Genomic DNA, 24,588 nt, shown 5'->3' with positions numbered 1-24,588 from the left:
TATAGTTTGAATGTACATAATTATATTCCAGTGTTAAAGAAAGCAAAGAGTGTAATTTGAAACTGAACAAAGCGAGCATGCTGAAAGAAGACGCATCTCCTTCAAAGTCCCCAGAGTATAAAGGAAGGCAGAAACAGAACCGGTGGCGTCCACTCGGGAGGTCCACAGTTGTTAACAGTGCTGCTGGTGAGAAATATCACATCATGGTGCCAGTGCACTTAGTATATACAGTACAAATCTTCTTAGCAAAGTCCCCTGGTCAAGAAGACGTAAAGCTACTGAATGAAATGAGTGGGTTGACTGTGGGACATGAAGACACCTGGTGCCATTGAACACTTGAAGTAGCGATGAGATCTTAACCATGAAGGTCATTGTGTAGCTAAAACACACAGCACCAATGCCATGTAATCTGTCCGCAGAAAAGGTGCAACAGATTTCACACTGAAGTAACAATTCTGTTTCTTTTGAGGCTTTTAATCAAGGAGTGTGCAATTGCCGATACCTCTACATTTCAGCATCATCGTTTCCGAGACTTGAATTAATAACTTTTTTTTTTAATTTGCTTGGTTTTGAGTTTCCAATTGTCTTTTTTTTTAGCAACAGTGCCCACCATCACTGCTGCCATCCCCTTGGACCCTCGTACCTGACTCTGCCACATCGGCAATGTCCACCCCTTGTTCTTGTGCCATGAAGCCCAGGACGGAAAATATTGCGAAGCCAGACACAAAACTGGTACCGCTGTTGAGGCCTCCCAGCAGCAAACAGTCCCTATGTCACACATATGTCATGGAGGTTGTTAATGAACACAGGTGGAACCGAAGTTCCCATTTTCTATTCACGCAACCGTCTCTGACACGAGTTGCTGTCACTACTACAGTCCCACTCCCCCCCGCCCCCAGCGGAAACAGTGCTCACCTGTAGCAGTTGTATTTGTATTTGTTGTAGCTCCCCAGGGACGTCATGGCTCCCAGGCAAATGGCGTAAGAGAAGAATATCTGGGTTCCCGCATCAATCCACACCTAACGAGACAGAAGACAAGTACGCTTTCATAATGGGATCCAATGTTGATGACGTCAAACTGTAGAGTCCAGTGCAAATCTTAAAGCAATGTCCCCTGATAAAAAAATATTTTAAAGCTACTAAATGACATGAGCAGTGGGGCAGAAACACGTTTCTTAACACCTGTTATGAAAGTGTTTTGGAAATGTTATCATGAGCTCCATGCTATTCAGCTTATTGAAAGTCATTGCTCATATCAAGAAGGCAAACATTTTAGTGCAAATATTGATTTTTTTTTCCCACTTGAGATGAATACATCTCTGTTTGTCTTATCTCCACCACAATCTTGAGTGTAAGGTGGGCTGGAGGGACAATGATTGAAATTCCACTCTTATTTGTTTGGTATGGGAGTGGGAGACACACCTGGCAGAGACTCTACTGAGCGCACTTTTTACAGTTTTATCTGAAACCTCACGTACACTGTGAAGCTTGGTTAAATGTTATCCATTTCAGCTCAGCTTTGGCACAGAGCACATGAGGGCTAGCCTATTGAGACATGTCGGCTTGGTTTTGTTGTTAATCCAATCACTCGTGAAAAAATGATGTAATCGAGTTGCGTAAAAAAAAGTAGAGGAGAAAAACAGGAGAAGAGTTTTTGATCCTACCTCTGGGTCTTGTAGGCGGGTCAGGTTAGGGTAAAGGTAGAATTTGATCCCTTCAGATGCCCCAGGCAAGGTCACTCCACGCACCAACAACACAATCAGCATCACGAATGGGAAAGTTGCGGTTATGTACACCACCTAGAAAGGACAAGGAAGTATCAGCCAAAAATACTGAGCAACACTTATGACTAGTCACCCTTTAAATATAACTGTAAAGACAAAGCTTCATTTCTAAGTTCTCATTTCTAACTGAATGTCAAAAGAAACGTTGTCCATGTTATCTGGCTAACATTTCCCCTCTTTTCCCGACGTATTTTGACAAAGAAAAAGTAGGTAAGGTCTGGGAAAAGGACTTCTTTACTGTCACCAGAAGTCATGATGAGGATTTGAGATGCCCAACAGAGCATGAAGCAGTACACTACACAGAATAAAGGCTTCACGCTGATAAACACACAAGAGCTCCTTAATAGAGTTAATAATTTTCCTCACAGAGCTTCTCCTGTTGGCTCCCGCCCAGTTTCAGAAACACAGAGAGGGCTAAAGGAGCGGCAGTCAACTGTTTACAGCCGACAGTGAGTCTGGCCAACAAGAAACTTTCAGGACAGCGCAGTGGCTTGTGTCTCTAAATCCACCAAATTAACAACCCTCCAAGCATGTGGCTTTTCTCTGAGCAACAGTGTTTTGTCACTGATTAATCGGGGTGAAAATGCCAAACAAAAAACAGCACCATGGCAACGCAATAAGTACAGGATGTGTCTGTGTCTCAGCACTCACTTTCCCAGTGGACCTGACTCCCTTCCAGATGCAGAAGAAGCAGATAACCCACACTGCTAGGAGACACAGGGCCAGGTCCCACTTCACGGTCCCGATGTCCTCAATCCCAGAGGAGATGCTCAGGACGTTGCGTCTGCAGAGAAAACACAAGTCAGACAGACAAATGACTGTCGTTCTGTGCTGTTCTGCTGCTCTGGCCTTTGGGATGACACCAAAATGGTGAGATAGATATTGGAAAATAGTCTTTAGGGCTTTTAGGTCTAATGCTGCATAAACACTAGTCTGTAAGAGGCATTAAGTGTGATGAATCAGATGATTTAAACGTGACTCAAAGCAAACAGGAATTTAAAAAGACATTTGAAACACATTTACTCAAGATAAGACTTGTCAGTGTGTGTGTGTGTGTGTGTGTGTGTGTGTGTGTGTGCGTGTGCGTGTGCGTGTGCGTGTGCGTGTGCGTGTGCGCGTGTCAGGCATGCCATCAGTGAATACTCACTCCCAGAACTCAGTGACGGGGGAGGTAAAGTTGGTAATGTTGGCTGCTAGCCAAAAGGTCTTGTTCTTGCGGACTGTGTCCTCCACACAGAATTCTGTGTTCCAGGGCTGCTTGCATTTCGCCCAGGGGAGCTCCGGCTGAAAGCTGTGAAACAGGTAGTACAGTCCCCAGGCCAAGATCACGATGTAATAGATGTTCAGTAGAGATACAATCACGACAGAGGCATAGCCAATACCTGCAGAGAGGAAGAAAAGAAAGCAGATTTTAGATAGAGATAGATTAAATACAGTTATGATTTAGATTTGTGTTGATGCATTTGATATGTTTCTGGTCACCATATAATGTAAGTCTGATATTCACTGTCTTTAAGTTCTGCTTTTAGTCTCTCAGTGGGTAATATCAACCATAGAGTCAGGTGCTAGTTCTCTGTGGGTTTGTCACTACAAGCAACTCCTTTCACAAACAAGTAGTATTGTTATCCATTGTTATAAAAATAGTGATTATAGCCGATTTACCAGCAGCATTAGTGCTTTTACATCTTGCCTTGCCCCTGTGTTGTACAAGTGTACTTCTGACCACACCACCAGTAGCTCTGGGTGTGGTCAGAGCTACAACTTTCAAACAGAGAGGGCAGCACAGCAGAGATTTTCTGCCCAGTGGGAAATAACCCTTTAAATGAAAACTTGTGTGAGGTGGAGATCGTTGCTGAACAACTTAAAAAGAAGGCTTTCACAACTTACTCATTATTAAGTCAAATTAGGGAAAGCTGCCCGAACTAAGACTGCTATCTTACTGTTATAATGTCGTTAGTGTTTTAACGCTATTTTTAGATGACTTTGCCACGAACCTGGACACAGAAATCCCTGGAACTGCTCAAGAGTATTTTTAATCTCATCATCTCTGTTGCCCCCACTGCCTTGTTCCCACATACCAAACTTGAACTGATAAACAAGTCAACGCTGTGACAGGTGTGCGTGTGTGTGGGTGTGTCTGCATGGACTTGACTACGTGTTGGAGTGCAGGGAGTAAAGTCATGAATTTCACTGTGTGCTAAAACATGTGAAGGCGGGAGGGAAAAGATTTGGAGGATTGTGGTTGGCTAGTTTTGCTGCCACTTGTGGACTTTCTCTACTGTGCCAGACGCTGCGCCATATGGACAGACAGCAGCCTCAGCGTTCCTTGAATAGCGGAGACCATCGGCAGCTGCTAGAGATCCGGTGAGGCACAGCTTCCTCTCTCTTCATGTCCCGTGTGTGAACATGAGCAAAGGCATCACAGCAGCTGCTGAAGGTGCGGGACCTCTGTGCCTGTCTTCAGCTGTCAATCAAAGGTTAAGGGTTGCTGCACCCAAGAGTGCCTTAAAGTATCAGTAGCTAATTGGTGATCTCAGGTCATGGGACAGGTAAAGGAACCCGACCCTGACAACTCCCATAGACTTCATACACTATTCATATCATCCTATAAGCTAGGAGAAAACAAGTGGATCTGCATTGTCAACAAATATTATTACGCTTTTAATGCAGACTCATTGCTAGGCAACCTTGTGTTTCTTTTGCTAGCCTGTTTCCATGGCAACTCATCAATCTACTCGGTCACAAAATCTGCAATCCAACAATGACTTTATGTTTTGGAGCGCCTACTTTCATGTTCCATATCCTTGTGTTAATTTAAATAGACGTTAATGTGCGTGTGTGTGCATGAATGTAAACATGACCGTGGATAAATCATCCTCCATAATAATCCATCTTCAGTACTCTCATTATTCCTGCTTTAAATGTAGTGTTTGGCGTCCTTTACATAACACAAAGCATCCTGATGAAGTAAGACTGATCCACTTCCAATGTTAGAAATGGGGAAGGACACCTTTAGAAGAACATGATGTCAACTAAGGATGAACAATTGACTTAAACAGAAAGAAAACCAGGGCAGGATTCTTGTTAGGACAAATTAAGTTTTTACTCAGCGTTAAATATTAAATGATCCCGTCAGGAAAGATTTGGCTTGGGGATGCATAGCCTCTTTTTTTCTGTCTGTGTGTGTGAGAATATGTGCAGTGTTTATGCTTGGACTGACCAGTGAAGATGGGGCAGAGCTTGGCCCAGCAGGTGATCCCTCCTTCAGACGTGTACTGGCCCAAAGCAACCTCCAGGAAGAACACAGGCAGGCCGCCCCCAAACAGGAAGATGGTGTAAGGGATGAGAAATGCTCCTGGGTAATGGGAATGAGACGTATTTCAGTAACAATTTGTGCTTTCTGCTTAACACTTTGTTTAACATTAAGTATCTTTTGCTTACCTCCACCATTTTTATAACAAAGGTAAGGAAAGCGCCAGACGTTTCCTAATCCAACAAAGCCTCCGGCCACGGACAGGACAAAGTCGAGCTTACTGTCCCACTTCTCCCTCTGAGGCGCCTTGCCTTCAGCCTCATCCTCGGCCCGCGTGCCCGGGCTCTTCCCCGGTGAAGGTTTAAGGGTGTCCTTGTGAAAGTCTTTTAAACATTGAAGCTTCTCTTTTTGTGCCATGCTATGGACGGTAAAAAGGAAAAGGACACGTGAGATGGAGAGAGAAAAATACAGAGAAACAGAGGTGAATTGGGGCAAGACAAATATAGGGAGGAAAATTAAGAAGATAATGCTGTCTCGTAATTCGCTACACCGTGCTGTGTAACCACTGAATACGTGATGTACAGTACTATGTTGCTAATCTTGTTATCTGAACAACTGATGCAGGAAGGTCATTCAGACAAGAGAAATATGTTGTTAATTAAAAGCAATTGACAAGGATCATCCAACAATGTAGAGCATACCCACTGTGTTTGTTTTTCTGTCTTAATAATTTAATCAATTTATCAAAGCATCTATCTTTAGAAAAAAACATCTTAATGCCTTAAACTGCATTGCCAAGAAATCGCACAATTGGCTAAACCATCACCATGGCAATAGCATGAGCACATCCACAATTTGATAGCTGTTGCTCGCTGGTTTCCATCTCATTCATGGTGTATTTTTCTGCTCAGAGGGGGGCACATTGTCCCTGAAGAAAAAGGGAGGCTATGTTTGGACATGATGCAGGACTTTAAGACCTCACCTGACCCTGAAGAAACGTTTTTTTCTTAGCTTTCTCTTTTGCTACCGTATCAGCAACGAGTAGGTCCTCCACAATCCAAATTTAGAGAAAAAGATACCCCTCTGCATTGCTAAAGCCCTGGCTGCTTTCGAGACGATACAGCAGCTTAGGTTCACTAGCGTGTTTACACTGTAAACCGCCTTTCCAAGGAACCCAGGATTTGGCATCACTTGCTAAAGTATCTTATTTCCCCGCATGAGCCAAATAAGAGAAAATAAACCCCTTAGAGAACAAGAATAATTTTGGAAGTTGTGAAGAAACTTAATGTGATTTATGGTCCCAGCTATAATAAAGCACAAAAAGAGTAATTGTAACATAAAAAATGAAATGTAATACTTCCTCTTCTTTTAAGAGAAGAACTGAGCAACATCAAGTACTTCCTGTAACTTTTGCGAGACCCAAAATAAATTCAGACCATGTTGATTGTTGAAGCTCAGATAAAAGTACAAGTTGTACGAAAAACTTTCATGCTTCGAAAACATCACCCTTGAGATTTGCTCTTCATTCGTTGTTGAAAAATGGACAGCATGTCCCTTTCAGGATTGTTTACTTCTACCAACAAACACATTAAGACTGTAACCTCACATTCTTACCAGGAACTGTGTTAACCTAACCAATACTTAAACAGCAGCCCCTCCATGCACACTGCGCCCCATCATTTTCTCTCTTCCTGTTATGCATGACAAGTCAACTTGAACCGCTTTCCATTCTCAGACCTCCTTACATAACTGGATCAGTTCTTGCCCACTTTGTTTCTCTTCCTGTTTCTCTATCTCTCTTTATCTCTTTTCCCCTCGTCTGCTTAGCGTATGCTTCCACCTGCCTGCATGGTGTTAGGAGGCTGCCGGCCCCACAGATAAGATTTAAGACAAACTGTCCTTGGGATTTAAACCAGACATACTTAGCTACAAATTCCCTAACCGAAAAAAATATATATATATATATATATATTCTATTGAAATCACTTACTCTTCCTAACTAGACATCCCGTCAAAATGAATCTCAACAAACAGTTTTGTTTCTATTCGTTTAACCTTTTAGCACAAAAATAGACTTGCTCAACATTTATTCATCCATGATAGCATTTAACTATTTAAAGCCCATTAATAAAAGAAAACTTGACATATCACATGCAAACCCTGAACAATAAAGTCTCCTTTCAGTAAAAGAAATTTAGAAAACTTACATTTCCTTCATGGCTGCAACTATGTATAGAGTTCCTCTCCCTCTGCTGTTACCATTCCTCTGTACTGAATGCCTTTATGCGGACACCGGTCACAAGAAGTGAAGCTGACAGCAGGGCCCGCCCATTTTCTAAAGACAATTAAATCCAAAGTGGAGATTGGACGCAGCCTAGCTGTGACAGACGACTCAGGTACCAACACGGCAGACTGTAAATTTCCACTTCCCACTACTCCCTGCCCACAAACATACACACAGCCAAGTGGTGGGGGGTCGGGGGTCACACACACACACACACACACACACACACACACACACACACACACACACACAGAACAAGTTAGAGGCTTGTCCAAGACTGGGGGCGGCCTTGAATTATGGTCTTGTACAATTGAATAAAATGAAACTGAAGGCAGCATTGAGAGTTTAAGTGCTTCTTTTAACTGATGCAAACTCATCAGCAGTAAAATAGGAGACACTGTTTCAAAACAAGTCCCTAATAACATCAACACGCCACTCTCAAGCATCTTTGTGAGAAAACTATTTTTATTCAAGCGTACGCTGTGATAAAACCTGGTATGTGGGACATTTCGAATCACTGGTCCTTCATTCTTTCATGACATGTAGTTTGTTATCTGTGAAATGTAAACGAGTACTGTATCAGTTTATAACAACTCCTAATAAGGAAATGTGTGCCTCTCTGCTCGTCTATGAAACTGTATAGATTACATTCACTGCTCAGAGAGCACACAATGGCTGTGCAAAGGCTGGCATGCAAGGTTCAATTAAAAACTGATACATTCCTCTGCAGGGGGACAAGGATCAGCTGATGGCAAGCTGTCATTTGACCACTTCACAGACACACTTTTGACACCTCTTAACTTTGCATGACGCCATTATCCATCATGTTTAGTTTGGTTTCATGCCCTGTATACTATTTTTGGTTACATAACCTTTGATAGAGGCGGTCTAATCTATTATGCTTATGCGAGCGATCACATGATTTGTGTTTTGAAGGAGAAAGAAAAAAACTGTTTCATGTGGGTTATCCAGATACACACAGAGTTACCCTTGTAAAGTGCAACTTTCCATACTCATAGCTAACAAAAAGCTTTAGTTATTGTTGAATGGTGTATTGTTGTTGTATTGTTGAAACAGTTAAAACATTTAATATAATTTCACACTAAAATGTTCAACTATAGACTGGGAAAGTCACATTTGACTAGAAATACTGGTTAAAATGATCCTATATATTAGAATCTACTCCTTATTTTGCATGCTGAACCTCAGGAAACCCCTCAAAGACACCCCCAAAGGCCCTATGACCCCGCTTTTCTTTCAGCACATGCAGCTTAAAAAGAAGGTGCAGGTCATTTGTTATCCTGCTGATCAGTTTTTGGATTGGGTTTAAGAAAGGACAACATGAATCAATCATACACTGGACAGGTTGCAGACAGAGGAAGTGGGTTAAGTATGTCCAACTAATCACAAAATATAAGCTAGTAGTCTTAGTTCATCAGACGCCCCTTTAGCTTTGAACGTTGCATAGACATGAATCAATTCCTTCATTAATTATGGGTGTGGAGGGTGAACGGGTACCTGGATTCTGAAGGAGAAAATAACCACATGTATTTACCATACAGCACAGTCTATGCCCTAAACACATCACATGGCACTTTCAAACCGGGACTGCTCCTGAACGCACCATAACAGACCTCCAAATAACGATCAAAGAGAAACGGGTTGCTCTGTAAACACAGGAAACCGGTACAAAGGCCAAAGCTGGGTTTTTGTAATAATTACAAAAAATCAATGTTGCCTAAGTTGTTTTTAAAACGTGTATAAACGACAGTATTTAAGTAGGACACAGCTTCATGTCAAAGAAAAAGAACAAATGTGGACAGGAAATAAATCCGCGTGCCTGATGTTTAACATCAAAACAGGACAAATTAAAATTCAACGCAGCGTGGTTTTCTTAAATCAATATCTTAAAAACAGAAACAGATGTCTACTTTAGTTATTCTTGCCGTTAAATGAAATAAACATGAATAGGCTATTCGTAATTTCCTGAATTGATACGTAAAGAAGATGCCGATTTACCTTTCCTCGTGGTATCAAGCAGTCTGTTGTTCCTTGTTTTGTAGCCTGCGTTTTAGCACTGAGTGAAATGAGGAAATCTATTTTTCTGTGAGACCATTGTTTCTACAAGCTGGTGCACGTTTAATATCAGTTTGAGTGGAAAATCACCAGAGTCTCCATGCATCAACTTCTTAAAGCGACAGCCTCCCTCCGTCCGCCCTACCCCTGATTCATAACAGTCTGTCACCATGTATACAGCCTATATCTCCAGAAATAATCCATCACGTAACTCATGTTCTCATGGCACGATTGGTTTACATGCACTTGCAAAATGTGCCAAATACGTGCAAGGTACTCGCAGGCAGTACACATTTAGCAGACACGTTCAATGTCTTAAATTAAAGTAGAAGTCAATATTCCAAGTATTAGTGAAGTTCCTTGTATTAATTCAAAGGATCTTTTTGAGTATAGGCTACACATTTATTTGATCTTTGTCTATTTTTATTTTATATTTTTTTATTTGCTTTATTTGATCTTTTAAAATATAATAACAAGACCTATATCTTTAATATTATCTGTATTATTTTATTATTTATAAGCATGCTAGGATTTTGCATTTAATTTAGCACAACACTGTGCCTTAGTGCAGCCCCACAGGGATGCATGCCTGTAGACTCTTTTAATCTTGTTTATAATAATGTAATTTAAACAGTCAAAGTGACTTTTCACCACTGGGCAAAATCAGCTAAATGTTATCATAAAAGATTGTTGTGTTAGTGCGGCTAGACAGACGACTACAGATAATTGTTTATGTCTTGTGCATACACCAGTGGTTCAGTGTGGTTTATGTCTTCATCTAAGGCAATACATGCCAAACAAACAGATGACAGTTGAAGCTATTTGGGGATGTATTTATAAGATATGGAGCCAGAAATTAAGACAAATAATTGATTGAACAACGTTATGAAGAAATTAAACACACAATCTCTTATCAAACTTCAAAAAGGAACGGACTGCTTGTTCCTTATTTCAATGCTGTGTTTACGTGCACATTTCCTCATTGGCCTTCGGAGCAACATTTCATGTCAGTGTTGAAAAGCAAAGTGTGTTTCAAAGCCACCCAGCCCCCTTGAGTTTCGGTGATGGTTTCTCCTCACAGAGAACAAAACCTCTGTCAGCAGGACAACTGCTTTCTGGTGCAGGGGGCAAAATGGCCAGGAAACAGGAAAGAGAAAACAAATTCAAGTTTGGACGCTCACGGTTTGTAACTGTGACAAAGACCAACCTTGAATCTAAAGTAGCTGAACAACTGCAGGGGAGAGAAAGCTTTATCTGACTAGTATCAAGTTACAATAGCAGGCTAGCCCACAGAGTAAACATCCTGATCATTATGATAGAATCCTGCTTGAAACATGGCTGTTTTTCAATGCTCATATGGCCATAATCATGTTTAGAGATCATGCATCTTGTCCCAAGATATATCAGCAAAGCTCTTTACTGCGTCACCTCACCGCTTTGTGACTCAGTTTAAATGAGCTGAAAAGATAATTTAAGTGTTTATTTCAAATTTTGAAACTTTGGTTAGATTAATACAGTTTAAAAAAATACATTATGGTTGACTGATGAAAATGCCAGCTGGGAAATGTTATGTTGGAACATCCTAGTGAAGTAGGCCTTGGTAATTCAATTATCATACATTGGTGCTTGTTCTTAATTTCTTATTTCATTGTTGGTATAATTTACAAATACCAAATAAAAAAAGAGAGAACCTTACACTCTGCTTTCTGCTTTGTCTCCTTTGCAGCAGCTTGATGCATTGATTCATTGAGGTCCACTGAATGTTTTATTTGAGGGAGTTTAAGGCCGGTGGTTGTTGTGCTGGATAGATTTAGCGTGTCTTTTGTTAGAGGTCCAGCTAAGGGCAGACCAGTCACATGGTCACAGTGTAATCCTGCCTCACATGCAGACGCTGTTTGTATATCTGCAGAGCTGGCTGTGATCTCTTCTGGCAACCTTGTGACTCACCTTTAATGGAGCATAACATTTCAGTGTATAGCAACAAACAAGACAGACACACGGCAAAGGATAAAATGAACACTGGGACACACATTGGACAAATAAACCATTCAAATGTTTTCCTGCTGCAGGATGCATTGTTCGTGTTATAAGCAAACGTATTGGCCAGATATATTTACTCAGCTTTCTTAGAGAGTCAATCGTCATTCACAAAGTTGACTAATAAAACCACTGCTCCCCTGCTTGTCTGTGTCCTGGCAGCTATTACGTCAAGTGTGCATGTGTGTAAGGCTTAATCCCATATTAGCTTGGCTATGTTAAGTGTAAGCATCTGACTGTCACACACTTCTAAGAAGAGCCTCCACGCAGAGCAGGGAGATAATCAGAATACCAGGTTGTGACGCTTTAAACTTGAATCAATATTTATTAAACTGATAGGCATCTTCAGCCTGGTATAAGCATGACATGTCTGCTGAAATGTGGGGGAGAGGGACTGGCTGCTCAGCCTTTCTCATTTCATGGCAATCCTTTAAAGAGATCTTCTCGGCGGGAACCTATCATTCACTTTAGCCGGCGTGTAGTCTTCGCTGTGCCATTTCTTACATAATGGCTGGCTGGGCACAACACTTGCCCATGTCTTAAGTCTCTAAACCTGTCTATTGACATGTAAGAGCAGCCTTTCTTTTGTGCCGAACTTGGACTGACACTACAGTACAATACAATACAATACAATACAGTATCTAGGTGTATGTTGTGTGAATCATACAGTATTTTTTTACATGTTTAAGTTTATCCGTAGAAATATAAAAGTGGGGTATAGGACGGAGTGGGGGAGTTGGAAAATGAGCTAGAGCTGTTCAGGTCAGCCTCTGGCTAAGTATGGGTTTACGACTCTCTCTCTCTCTCTCTCTCTCCCTCAGGTGGTAATCCCCAACTACTAACAAATTAGGATATTGGCGGTGACAGCCGCAGTGAGTTATGTTTTCTGTTTCCTGGGAGGACATAGAAATACTCAGGGACAAGGTCGCAAATGTGCAGTGCTGTCATAAATCATCCCCTTAAAGACAGATGTTGTAGGCTACTAAGACTCAATTTAATAAATTGTAGAATAAATAAATGTAAACATGGTCAAAGTAGGCTATATGCTCCTTGGAAACACAAGAGATTATAGATCCACAAATGGTAGAAGTATTCAGGCCCTTGGTTTACTTCATTTCAAAATTATGTATTTTATACACTCATGTAAATACAGTATATTGTGACAGTCTTTCTGTGTTTTATTTTTATTTATGAATCATGATTGTATTTCGTGGCATTTTCAGTAAAAAAAAAATCTATTTATTTTTGTATTAGTCTGACATCTAAGTAAAATGTTTCTGTACTTCTCTTGCAAATGCTGTAACAAAATTACCAACTTTAGCTATTAAATAAAGGCACTACAATACTACAAACTACAATACAAACATCTGAAAAGCAGTGAGGTATAGTAGAAGCAGCATCAAATGGAATAACGATTGAATATAAAATAGTTGAATTAATATCTACTAACACATCTTACTTGCATCATGTTATTGGCTTTATGTTGGCCCACCTGCAGTCTTCTCCATCTGTTCCAAATGTAAATAATCCTACATGTGAGCCACATATAGAAGAATGTCATGGTTGAAATGAGCATGTTTGTTCCAGGAAGGAAGTCAGACAGATGGTATGAGTTACTTAGCTCTGCATGTTTTGTACATATGTAATATGTCCTCCATATAGCACTTGAAATAAACCTTTCAATGACGCAGCAAAACCTAAAAAAAAGGAAACCACCTCAACAAGTTTGAACGGATGACCAAATACAATTAGAATTTCTTTTTAAATAAAAACAGCAGAACCATACTATGGGAGTGTTATAGTGCACATTCAGGAATCAAACTAACTCCAGACATATAACAATATATAACCTTTAATATTAGAAGTTTAAAGGAATAGGTTCTACAATTGAACAGAATATGTTTGCCCTTGCAGATTCCTGTATAAGGAGACGAGAGTCACAGTGAAGTCTCAATGAGTGACACAGTGACATGAGTCAAGAGCAGAGAGATATACTCTCTTCAAGATGTTTTGGAATTTGTTCCATGCAAAAACAGATACAAGTCCTCAGTGTAAATACATGTTAAAGTAATGCAGACGAAACACAATAGAGAGAAGAAATAGAAATCATTATATAAAAAATTATAGTTTTAGTAAGTCACTATGTAAGTCATTGTCCCAGCAGTAATACAATATTCAGAGTGCAGGCATGCCAGTATGTTGCAAATAATCTAAAGAGGAAATGTTTATTTGAACTACATTTAGTAGGTGTCTGGTGTGTGACATCAAAACATGTAAAAGACAATCATAATGTCAGCGTCATACTAGCAGAGAACAAATAATTATCCATAAATCATTGTCTGCCAGTAATGTTAGATGTGTATCAGGAGAGGGCTTCCAGTGTGAACTATTCAAGAAAAATAGTGTTAGACAGGGCAAAGGGACAAGGGACAATCTGATTAACTGCTTGAGGGGCTGCAAATAATGTTTTTGGCACTGTGTTAAGAAAAAACTGACTATAAGATTTAGGTCTTAGTCATGTTAACTGACAACAAATCAGTTGTGCAATCAAGTCATGGAAAACAAGATCATAAGTTTAGAAGATTGACATGTCAGTAATTACCAACCATCCTGAAGGTGACATTACTGGGTGTACAACATTTAATTCAATAGCTGTTAAGACATTTCACTTGTGATTCATCCTCTGGCAACCATGTTGAGTTGATACTTTAAGAATTTGGCCTTCTGGTGGCACAGGGGCAAAGTCAAGGAATTACAAAAGTTATTCTGGTTGATCCTCTATGAACTCTAAATGTCAAAACACAATTCATGGCATTCAATATATTTCATGAAACCCACATATTTCAGCCCAGGGGTATTGGTAGCGATAAAATCAAGAGAAAGTTGTCATTCTTCATCCTCTGGAGACTATGAATGACCAACATTTTATAACAACTAATGTCCAGTAGTTGTAGCTCAATTCCACTAACGATGACAAAAAAACTGCAGTTGTATAGTCAAAGTCACGCTACTATCCAAGCTTCATTGTATACTGCACGGACTTGGGGCCCCTGTAGGGATGTGGAGTTGTTAAATGGGAACAAACTGAGGCACCAAGCTGTTATCATAGAAACGGTAAATCAACTTGTAGACACAGTTTCCATGGAAATTGAATAAAACCACGAGAAATATATATGTTCCTCCTGTACACTGCATAAATAGCCATTTGACACAGTAGCAGTAAACTGGACTTTCCCACCCAAGACTAAAACTCCTCTGAGCTGCTTAGCAACAAGCATTACAACATTTGCAAAGGAGGCTTGCTGCGGTAATAAGTAATTGTGTTTTTTATTCTTGTATTATTAAACATGTAAGCCCTCAAGATACTGGGCTGAAAGCCAAAGGTTTTGTTTTCTTACAGATGGTGTTAGTGTTTCAGTTGAACTGCACGTCTGCACCCTAATGTCTTTTAATGGCAGCTCTGCTGGGATTTGAGCTCACCCACCTCAGGGGTCCATTAAGGTGACGTACAGATTTGTATTCCCCTCCAAGAGTCTTTGAAACACGGGTAATGAAGCCCACCAGGACGCTCATTTTTAAACCATAGGGCAAGTACACAGGCCAACAACTTTCTATCCCTGCAAACATGCAAAAGCACCTTATTTACTGCCTTTCTTCCCAGCTTTGTGGACTTGAGATAAATCACTGATTTGAAAAATGGACCACTGTTAAAAGGCCCCTTTCATAACATGTAACCATGAATAGAGAGACATGGGTGATGGATTCATTTGTTTCTCACAAGGCACGAGGAGATGTATTTCTGAGTCAACTCACAACAACCTCAAGGATGATAAGATGAGAAATGGCGCCATCTGTAGGTGCCTTCCTAAACTTGATATTAAAATATACATTCATAGATTCAACACCTGTTTTCACCATAGCTTTTCACCATAACAATGGCTGAACTGTGGACTAAAGAGCTACAAGTGTTTAACTTTGGAAAAACTGGAGTGGCCTAAACAAAGCCGCGTAAAAACGAAGGTAGACATTTCTCCACTAACGTTATACATTTTCATTACAAATTGGTGTTTGTTGCTATTAAAGCCCTGAATATCAAATATAAATTCTATTTAACCATGCTAACAGCTTTGTAAACTTTGAGCTAAATGCTAACACTAGTAAGCTAACATGGATGGGAAGCATGTGTGTGGTTTCCCTGTGTTCTCCATCTTATTTGAGCATGTTAACATTCTACACACTACAATGTGGTTCTAATGTATAGTGTTTTTCAGCATTACCTCATTCAGTGGTCACCCAAAAGGTGTGTAAATAACAATGAGCAAGGATTGGCAATATCAACATTACATTTTAACCACATGATGGCGCTAAATAAAGTGATCATCCATGGCATGACTCTCTGTTAAACATGTTATGTCAATTATTTCCAAAGTATTAGAAGGACCTACAGACTTACAATATATAAAAAAGTGATTAATGATATATTCTCCAGAGACCCACCCATGAATTGTTGTCCTCTGTGGAGCACATTGGGTTGCGTCCATTACTTTGAGGTTATACATGCCAATTTCAAATTTCCTTTTTTTTTTGGATCACACAAGTCTTTAGGGTGGTATAAACATAATGACTAACAAAAACTGAAAAAATATTTTTTTGTTTTTGTTTTATTGTGTGTCCTTTGTAGAGGACATCGGGTGTTAGTTATGCGAAACATAGTATACAAACAACATTAATATACAAGTACATTTAGACAACATTAGAGCACATCATGGCTTCCTTTATTTAATTTTTTTCTTGTTTTGTTCGGTCCTCATTGTCTGTCCACCATGTACAGCGACCTTGGGTCCCGTGAAAGGCGCTTTATAAATTCCATTTATTATTATTATTATTATCAACTCAATGCAACAAATATTGAGCCCTCATTTGTAGTACTCCATCCTTTTTTGAAATGCAGAGATACATCTGACACTTGAGGCACTTGATGTATGTTTTCCCACTGCATCAATCTGCCATGAACCCTACAGAAACCTAAGTGTTAGTTTTGGCCCATAGTGGACTCCATTTGTGTGGTGTAAAATGGGGGAAATAAAAAGTTAGCAAATCCCCATGTCCTCCTCAGAGGACATTCATCAAAACATTTAGTTTTAGGTCGAATAAGATTTACACTGCTCTGAAAACTCACTACACTAACTCCTAAGATGTTCCCTTACTATAATTAATACAAAATATTGAACTCACAACACTGGTAATTACAAAATGACAAACTTACCATTTCTCTTTCTATAAATAGTGCTTGTGTTGATGGACACCATTTTGAAATACAATGAAATTATCTTTTTCAAAGCCACACCCCCACTTCATATGTTTGAAAAGCCCAGGATGTCCTCTGTGGAGTACAATTGGACCCAGATGGCACACGTCAAAAATTACAAAAGAATACAACACTACTGGTTTTTGCAATGCTACCTTTAATTGCCAAACCCAAGAGCAGTTATTTATCCATTTTATATAAAAGCATAGTGACTTAGTAGTGGATATTACGATTTTTTTTAAACAAACCCTTAAAACCTCCCTATGCTGATGGTGGATTTTACATGCAAACAGTTTAGTTTCAGAATTTCTTTCTTGAGCACACACTGGGAGAGGGAGGCTTGCTGTCATACAAGCAGCAGGGGGAATTTTCTTTCAAATTAAGGCTTAAACAAAGTGCAGGAATATGGGCAATAAATGGAGGAATAAGTGTCACACTGGAGTATTGTTACTAGTTGAATAGTGCTGTGAAATTCAAAATAAAAGTTGTCATTTAGCACGTGAAATACATCATGACAATATATTTTCAACTTAAAATTAAGATTGAGAGTTTAAAAACATTTCTGGATGTATGAAGTGAACAAACATAACATTTCATAAAGTGCTGGTTCTGAACTTTGCTGGGGTCAAAGTACATTTTAAAATAACTAAAATAACCATCTCGTCTAAATTGTAGCACCTTCTGAATCCATGCATTGGTAATTGAAATATATTTGTGTGTAAATAATATATAAATATATTGTAACTTATCTTGCAGAACTTGCTACTTTACACCAAGTACTATATGTTTTGATATATCTCAGTCAATGAATAATTTGAGCTATAGCTGAAAACGCAGCAAAACATCCTTTGAAAATATATATTCTGTTCAATATACTGTAAATAAAATGAAACTTAAAAACTCAAAGACATATGTTTTTTCTTTCTACAGATGTTTGCACCCAAAGCATCCACCTTGCAAAAAAACAAACTTCCAGCTCTGCGGCAGCCACAAACTAGAACACCTCAACATTCAATATTGATGCTGGTGAGCAGCTCCTCCAAGGCTTCCAGTTTCTGATTGGCCTCCTCGATTGCGCTGTAAGTCTGCACATTGCTGGTGATGTGGAAACGGATTTCGTCCACAACGGGGATGGAGTCGGTCTCCTGTCGCTCCTCCAACGACGCAGCATCCTCTTTGATGAGCTCTGCAAACTCGTCCTGCTCCACCAGCTGGGAAAGGTCATAGGTAAGACAGGTGCATTATGAGGGGGGGAGGGACTGAGCCTGGCTAACCAGAACACCCAGAACATCCACTTTAGCTTGCAGGTATCAATTGTTTGTGAATGGCCAAAAACGCCCATGTCCCTTGTATATCTATAAACATCCTTATGCCAAAGGTCACCGTAGAGAGACACTCCTCTGAAACCATAGACCATTACTTGTTGCTGTCCTTCAGAAGCTAGTTAACTTTATGGGAGCAATTCAAAGATATACTTCAGCATAATTGGAAATTCTCCCAATTGGTATTTGCTAAGAGTTGGATGAGAAGGTGGACAGAACTCTCATGTCTGTTTGCTTAGTATAAGGCAAAAGCTAGAACAAGGTTAGCTTAGCATAAAGACTGGAAACAATTGGAAACAACTAGCATGCGCGGTCCAAAGGTGAGAAAAATCTGCTTACTAGCCCCTCTAAAGCTCACTAATGTAGATATTTAATCTTGTTTGTTTAAACTGTACCCAAAATGTAAAAATAACCAAATTTGGTTTTATGGTTAGTTAGGTGCCAAACTATTCTTTGCCAGGAGCGGTTACTTTTTTCCCCGCCTTCAGTCTTCATGCTATACGAATCTAAACAGCTGCTGGCTCCAGGTTCATATTCAACATAAAGACATGTAGTGTTGTTTGCCCTTGAGCCACCCGCTGTGACTTGACAGACACTGTTGTTATCGAGCCAAAATAAAGCCCTTTCCAGTCTCAACATGGGGAAATAGACACCTACCCGCTCAATGATTTTGGCCATGAACTCGGTGCACTGATCTTCAAGCCGAGAGAGACGGAAGAGCTTTGCCATCTTCCACATGTACAGAACGTTGTCCTCACAAATAGTCTTTGCAAGAGTCTTCCCACAAAGACGCTTCAGCCCTGGCAGCAGGTACATGTCGGCCACGCACAGCACATCAAAAACATCCTCTGTAATTAACTGGACATAAAAGATAATCAGTCCATTTTTAAACATTAACCGTGGAAACAACTGTAAACATAACATTTAACCACCTGTTAGCATTCAGTTGCCTAGTTATACATCCAGCAGACATGGAGCTGCATTAGCATTCAGAGTCTTGTCATACTCTTTAGTGGGTATTCATGTGATCCATTGTTAATATAAAAATGGTTATAGATGTCTAAAGTTTAAAAGTGTAAAATAAATTACGGATTTAATATGAAATACAGCAAAAAGAGCTCTTAAAATAGTTAGTATTGCTATCAAATAATGTAGCGATAATTAAACAATATATAGTTAAACTATAATTTGTGACACACCTATATGCACACACACTTTTTATTTCTTTAAAGCCTTATACCTAACAGTAGGTAGTTTGTTAGCCATGAACTGGAGGTGATGCCTTTGTTTGCTTGTCTGTTGTTATGACTCCTTGTCTGGTGCACTCACAAGCCATTTTTCTCACCGAATTATAAGTTTGCATCCTTGATAATGAATTCCACAAAATGATATCAGACTTAAATTGTGCACTAACCTCTGTGTTATCAGTGTAGATGTAATACATGACGTGGATGAATATTTCATGGGAAATATTGTGTAAAGTAATCACTGGAGTGCTGGGCTGGGACTGCAGCTGCCCTCCCTCACTGAAGTGGTCCTCCAGCAAGGCTTTAAAATAATCACTACGTCCGCAGAAAAACGCCTGGAGACACACACAATAAAAACTTTAATATTCATTTGAATGACAAGCGTTTTGTAAAATACCTCAGGAATGTTGTGTGAGCTTTGTTGCTGTACCTTGTGACATAGAAAGTCGAAACCATCGACTCTGAAGCAGATGTCAGGATAGGTAGGGAAGCGGTCGACTCCGTTAAAGGGAAGTTCACCAAATCCAACCTGGGCAAGAGATTCAACAGGATAAAGACAAGTCAAAATAGTCTTATTAAACTCACATTATGTAATTTCCTGTCACTAAGTAGGGGTCTCTCAATCAAAACAATAACAAAAGACAGCACGAGGTAGCATTGGATCATGGGAATTTTGTTATGCCCCAAATATTTGGAACAAACTACCAGAAACATGCAGGTCCGCTGCAACTCTTACTTCTTTAAACCAGGCTGAAGACTTTGATTTTTTCCTTACGCTGCACTGTAACTGTTATTCTTGTATTTGATAAATTAGCTTGTTTTATGTTTATTTTATTCTCTTTGGTTTTTAAATGCCTTTTTTGTAACGTGTTTGTTTCCGCTGCACTATTTCTTAATGCTCTTAATGTATTTCATTTTTGTAAAGCACTTGGAATTGAAAGGTGCTATATCAGTAAACGTGTCTTGCCTTGCCTTTGTTCATTATCTGAAGCTGTTTGGGGGACAGAGGGCGCTAACTTAGCTTTATTCTCTGATAACTTCATATCCAGAGGTCCGATGACTCCGATCCTTTATCCCATTAAAATATGATTTTAAGTAAGTATCCTTACTCTTAGATCAGTGGGAAGTGCACAGTCTGCTAACTGAGCCATCTCCTCTTGAAGTTGAGAGATGTGAGGCTCCAGGCTGAGAACCTTGACACAGATTCCTGGCTTGTTGAACACTGCAGTGTGAGGAAAGACAAAAAGACAGGTCAGACGTCACATAACTAAAGAGTGAAAAAGTCAAAGCCTTGGTAGGAACCTGAAACAAGAGAGCTTTTCTTACCAAATTCATACAACTGTTTGCATTTATTCTCCATTTCCTCGATAAAGTCTTCCATTTTACACTGTTTAGCTAGTCGTGTGCAGTCCTCCACGAGGCTTATATCGATATCCATTCGTCCTGTAACATAAGGAAAGAGGATGAACGAAAAGAGGTTGACTCTTGAACTTTTCAATTGTTCTGCTTGACATGACTACACATAAAGTAGACCAGTAAGCATGGCAGTTTGTATGTAAACATGACTGTATTCACATTTCTAATGATATTGGACTTTAAAGTGCTTATTTTTTCCTTCTCTATGAAGGACTGTGTTCCTTTTCCCTCATCACTTACATTAAAATCATTATTGGAAGAATTAGGAAATGTTTTCCATGTTCATATAGGCCCCTGAATAATGTCATAATGCAGACATAATATAATGCTAAACCTACGGTATATTTGAAAGGTACCTTGAATTGAATCTTATTTTGTATGAAGTTCAAATTACATGTTACAATAATAATCTATTAAAAACTAAATGTTTATGGAAAATATAGTTTTTTGTATTTATCATGAAGGATATCTCTATTTCAGAATTATATTTGTAACTAACAGACGGACTAAAGTTTCTTGCTAAGTCTTAATACTGTGACCAATGAAAATGTTTTCTCTCAGTAATTGTGATATTATGTTAAATATTCGTTGTTTGTGTTTCATGTATTGTGTCTGGATATGTGTCTATGTTGGTGTTGGACATGGAGCTGCTGTGATGCAAGTCAAATTTCAGTCTTGATCAATACAGTCTTATCGTATCGTATCGTAGAATATAATGTAGAAGGCAAAATATTGTCAGCTCACCAGTGTAGGAATACTGCAGGATGGCTCCAAAGGCAGCAGGGTTCACCTGAAATCAAACCATACAGATGTAGATAAACAAGATATGCCTGCCGTTTGTATATTAGCAACAAACATCTAATTGAATCAGACAGAATACATAATTCTACCTACCAATGGATGTTTGAGTGTGATCAGGTTCTTCCCTTTCCATTTGGTCTCAAACATATCAGTGAAGTACTCTGAGCGTGCACTGAGAACACATCGGTGGGCTGTAAATATTTGTCCATGAACCAGGAACTTGACATCGCTCTGTAAACCCTGCTCCAGTAACCTGGAAAGCAAAAGCACAAATATTTATCAATCAATCAATGTTTATTTATATAGCCCAATATCACACATTTAACATTTGTCTTAGTGGACTTTACAGTTTGTACAGAATATGACACCTTCTGTCCTTGGACCCTCACATCGGGCAAGAACAAACTTCTAAAGAAACTCAAACGTTAATGGGGAAAAATGGAAGAAACCTCGAGGAGAGCAACAGAGGAGGGATCCCTCTCCCAGGACGGACAGATGTGCAATAGATGCCTTGTGTACATTGAAAAGATAATACATTTACAACACAGGTAGTCAAAATGCTTGAAAATGCATGTGTCTATAAATTAGTAGATGAATCCAGGTGGATGTCAACAATCCTGTGGGAGCCATAGATTCAAGACAAACTTTAAAAGGTACTAAACTGTGCTTTTGCAGTTCATTCTTCTTGTTTCTTTTAACTCGAGAATATATTTATTTTAAATGAATGGCAAACTTACATGTGCAGGAAGTAGTTATAATCATCCCGCTGCATGGCGCGCACAGTGATGCACTTATAGTCTTTGAGCAGGCGTCGAACAGAGTCATTCAGACAGCAGTACAAACACCTCTCGCCATCAAACGTGTTGGCCTCACACCTAGCGCCTGAACGCAAAGCAAAAAGAATACAACTGATTATACTACAGAACATTTATTTCACTGTGATTTATAATGCTGACATCACACTATATCGTTTTTATGCTTTTATTATGTTTGCATTACATAATCAAACGTACCACTAGCCAACAGGTACTGGACGAGCTCATCATGGCCACAGAGACAAGCATAATACCTGGGGAGCAAAGTGTTCACATTTTAAGTTGGAGGTGTAATGATTGTGTGTTATCCAGAGAATTATACTACCTCCTTAAATTGTACTTACAAAGGGCTGCTGTCCCAGTTATCTCTCACATTGAGGTCCACATCTCTTTGTTCAACAAGGTATCTGAAAGAGAGAATAAATAAGTGTTAACAGTGACGAACCAGAATCTGACTACAATGTATGTTATGTCAAACATTTTGAGAGAAAATCAAAAGGGTGCATCACACTGCAGCAAAATGCAAGGTGGAGGCACTTTTCACATGGCTGCATACTTTTAAAAAAATAAGGTTTATTTGTTATAAAGCTGCATTTTCTGATGACCACTTTGATTTTCATTTTTTATTCTATGCTGGTTTGTCGCCTTGTTCCAACAAGTTTGGAAATCTCGATAGTTAAGCTAGGTATTGTACTGATAATTAGCAGGTAATTGCAGTCGGTTTGTCTGTAAAAAAGAAAAAGAAAGAAAAAACACCAAATAAGGAGGGACTGTTTAATGTTCTGTGGCTCTGGTTAGATAGAATATCAAATATCTTGCTGTTAACAGGTATATAGAAGGTGTTGTTACATGGTGCAGCTTTTAAATATGGCCAATTAGGAGCTTATTAGCAGCAGGCAGAGAGATGTACAGTGATCTCAGATAGTTTGTTTTTGGGACTTCAGTCTCAACATTTTGTTGGTATTTAGTTCATTATATCTGTACAAAAAAAAATTGTAGGAAGAGTTTTTTCTGTTGGAAATAGAATTTGAAAAAGAGAAGTAGCCACTAGCAGTTTAAGTTAAAATATGTTTATGCATTAAATTGCTTTTAAATCAGCATTATTTTTATTTTTATGTTAAATGATTTAAGGTTTGGTGCTGGACAGCATTAATTAATGTCTGGTAAATAGGCCATCCAACACTGACAGATAGTATCTTAACTACGCTGTATCAACAAACTATACTAGTGGTTTACAAACATCAACGACAGCTAAAGTTACCAGCTGGGTCATAAAGAGCTAAAGTTAGCAACCCTTCCGTGTTTACCTCAATGTCTACCTTGCAATAACAACGCAGTTAGCTTAGAGTTTACCTGCAAAACGTGCAGTGCAGGCCAAATACATAAGACATGTTTTGTAAGACAGAAATTAGGAAAACAGAATACGAATGCAGTCATAACACTCAACCAAAGACATCCAAGCCAAAAACGTCAGCTGAGCCGTTGTTTACCTGACTCTAAAAATGTCGCCCTTTTTGCAACTACTAAACAGATCGGAAACATCCATGATCGCCGCGGTGTTTTCGGTCCTTTGTGATGCATTGAAACGGCCTGTCTGCAGGACAGGTCAGCGATGATGTTGTGTAGCTTCAGGGTTTGCTCGATGTTGTAAAAGTTTGCATACGGTACGTCCACACAGCAGCTTTGAAAAAATCTTGAAAATCTTGGAGCTGGGCGTGTCTGAGAGCTTGGGGATTTTTCGCGAACAACGCGACCAACAACCAATCACATGAATCTCCCGCCCCCGGCATACAAAGCAAAAAACCCGGGGGGTTTTATGCGACCAATATATATATATATATATATAAACTCCCCAAACAGGCGAAAACCTACTAGTTTCACCCACTGTCTCTGCCACCTCCCTCCATGCCTTGTTCCTCCGGTTTGTATCCCGGTAAATAGTACTTGCCGTAACGAACCGGGTGATTTGCTACCGTAATTTCTCGTTTGGAATATGAGGAAATGAACTGCGGTCTGGCTCTCCCAGCTTGCACGCAGCTAGCACTTGTACTGTCAGATTTGCATAAACGGGATTTGATTGACTGACGCTTCCAGCTCAGCTTCAAAAGTTGAACATTGCTCAACTTTTGAATCCTGAAAATCCTGTAAATCTTCGCTTCGCTTCCCCACAATGCAGTTCGGCGAGTTGGAAGATTTTTTTAAAGCTGCTGTGTGGACGTACCCTACTGTCAGCTCTGTTGCAATG

The 24,588-nt window shown here is 39.5% G+C and overlaps 2 protein-coding genes across 6 annotated transcripts in view; both read right to left on the bottom strand.

Moving 5' to 3' along the window:
- slc6a6a (solute carrier family 6 member 6a) overlaps positions 1-9,509 on the bottom strand; it is a 17,693-nt gene extending 8,184 nt beyond the window's left edge. The window contains exons 1-8 of one of the 3 annotated variants that reach the window (XM_010790480.1): positions 9,341-9,494; positions 5,226-5,455; positions 5,005-5,139; positions 2,932-3,166; positions 2,436-2,568; positions 1,665-1,799; positions 916-1,019; positions 644-768 (exon numbers count right to left, since the gene is read on the bottom strand). In XM_010790480.1, coding sequence (XP_010788782.1) covers positions 644-768; positions 916-1,019; positions 1,665-1,799; positions 2,436-2,568; positions 2,932-3,166; positions 5,005-5,139; positions 5,226-5,454 — 1,096 coding nt within the window. In that variant the 5' untranslated portion in view covers position 5,455; positions 9,341-9,494. Of the gene's footprint in view, positions 1-643; positions 769-915; positions 1,020-1,664; positions 1,800-2,435; positions 2,569-2,927; positions 3,167-5,004; positions 5,140-5,225; positions 5,456-7,244; positions 7,477-9,340 lie in introns of those variants that run through there. The other 2 variants (XM_010790471.1, XM_010790487.1) reach the window with 2 other exon arrangements.
- On the bottom strand, positions 6,866-24,588 carry abtb1 (ankyrin repeat and BTB (POZ) domain containing 1). 3 transcript variants are annotated; one of them, XR_800170.1, is made up of 13 exons: positions 23,834-24,079; positions 22,688-22,750; positions 22,542-22,597; positions 22,266-22,410; positions 21,622-21,781; positions 21,472-21,517; positions 20,638-20,754; positions 20,421-20,533; positions 19,742-19,840; positions 19,479-19,646; positions 18,722-18,922; positions 17,683-17,953; positions 6,866-6,877 (listed from the first exon to the last, which is right to left on the bottom strand). XR_800170.1 is itself a non-coding variant. In XM_010790509.1 (12 exons), exons 4-12 carry the CDS (start codon positions 22,298-22,300, stop codon positions 17,747-17,749), a joined length of 1,146 nt encoding a protein of 381 aa, XP_010788811.1. In that variant the 5' UTR covers positions 22,301-22,410; positions 22,542-22,597; positions 22,688-22,750; positions 24,565-24,588; the 3' UTR covers positions 16,239-17,746. The 3 variants fall into 3 exon arrangements, 2 of the variants coding, with proteins under 2 accessions (XP_010788811.1, XP_010788800.1); XM_010790509.1 differs by lacking the exons at positions 6,866-6,877; positions 23,834-24,079 and adding an exon at positions 24,565-24,588 and having other exon boundaries at positions 16,239-17,953; XM_010790498.1 differs by lacking the exon at positions 6,866-6,877 and having other exon boundaries at positions 16,239-17,953.

Source organism: Notothenia coriiceps, unplaced genomic scaffold (genome assembly GCF_000735185.1).
Source record: "Notothenia coriiceps isolate Sejong01 unplaced genomic scaffold, NC01 NC01_scaffold00001470, whole genome shotgun sequence".
NCBI classification, from domain to species: domain Eukaryota; kingdom Metazoa; phylum Chordata; class Actinopteri; order Perciformes; family Nototheniidae; genus Notothenia; species Notothenia coriiceps.
This window is presented reverse-complemented; position numbering and strand designations above follow the sequence as displayed.

Coding starts and splice junctions, on each gene's coding strand:
- abtb1 (XM_010790498.1), bottom strand. CDS start 23,889: ATGGATGTTTCCGATCTGTTTAGTAGTTGCAAAAAGGGCGACATTTTT. Junction 21,782..22,265: donor TATAACTACTTCCTGCACAT/GTAAGTTTGCCA, acceptor TTTGCTTTCCAG/GTTACTGGAGCAGGGTTTAC. Junction 17,954..18,721: donor TGGCCAAAATCATTGAGCGG/GTAGGTGTCTAT, acceptor GACCTTTCCCAG/CTGGTGGAGCAGGACGAGTT.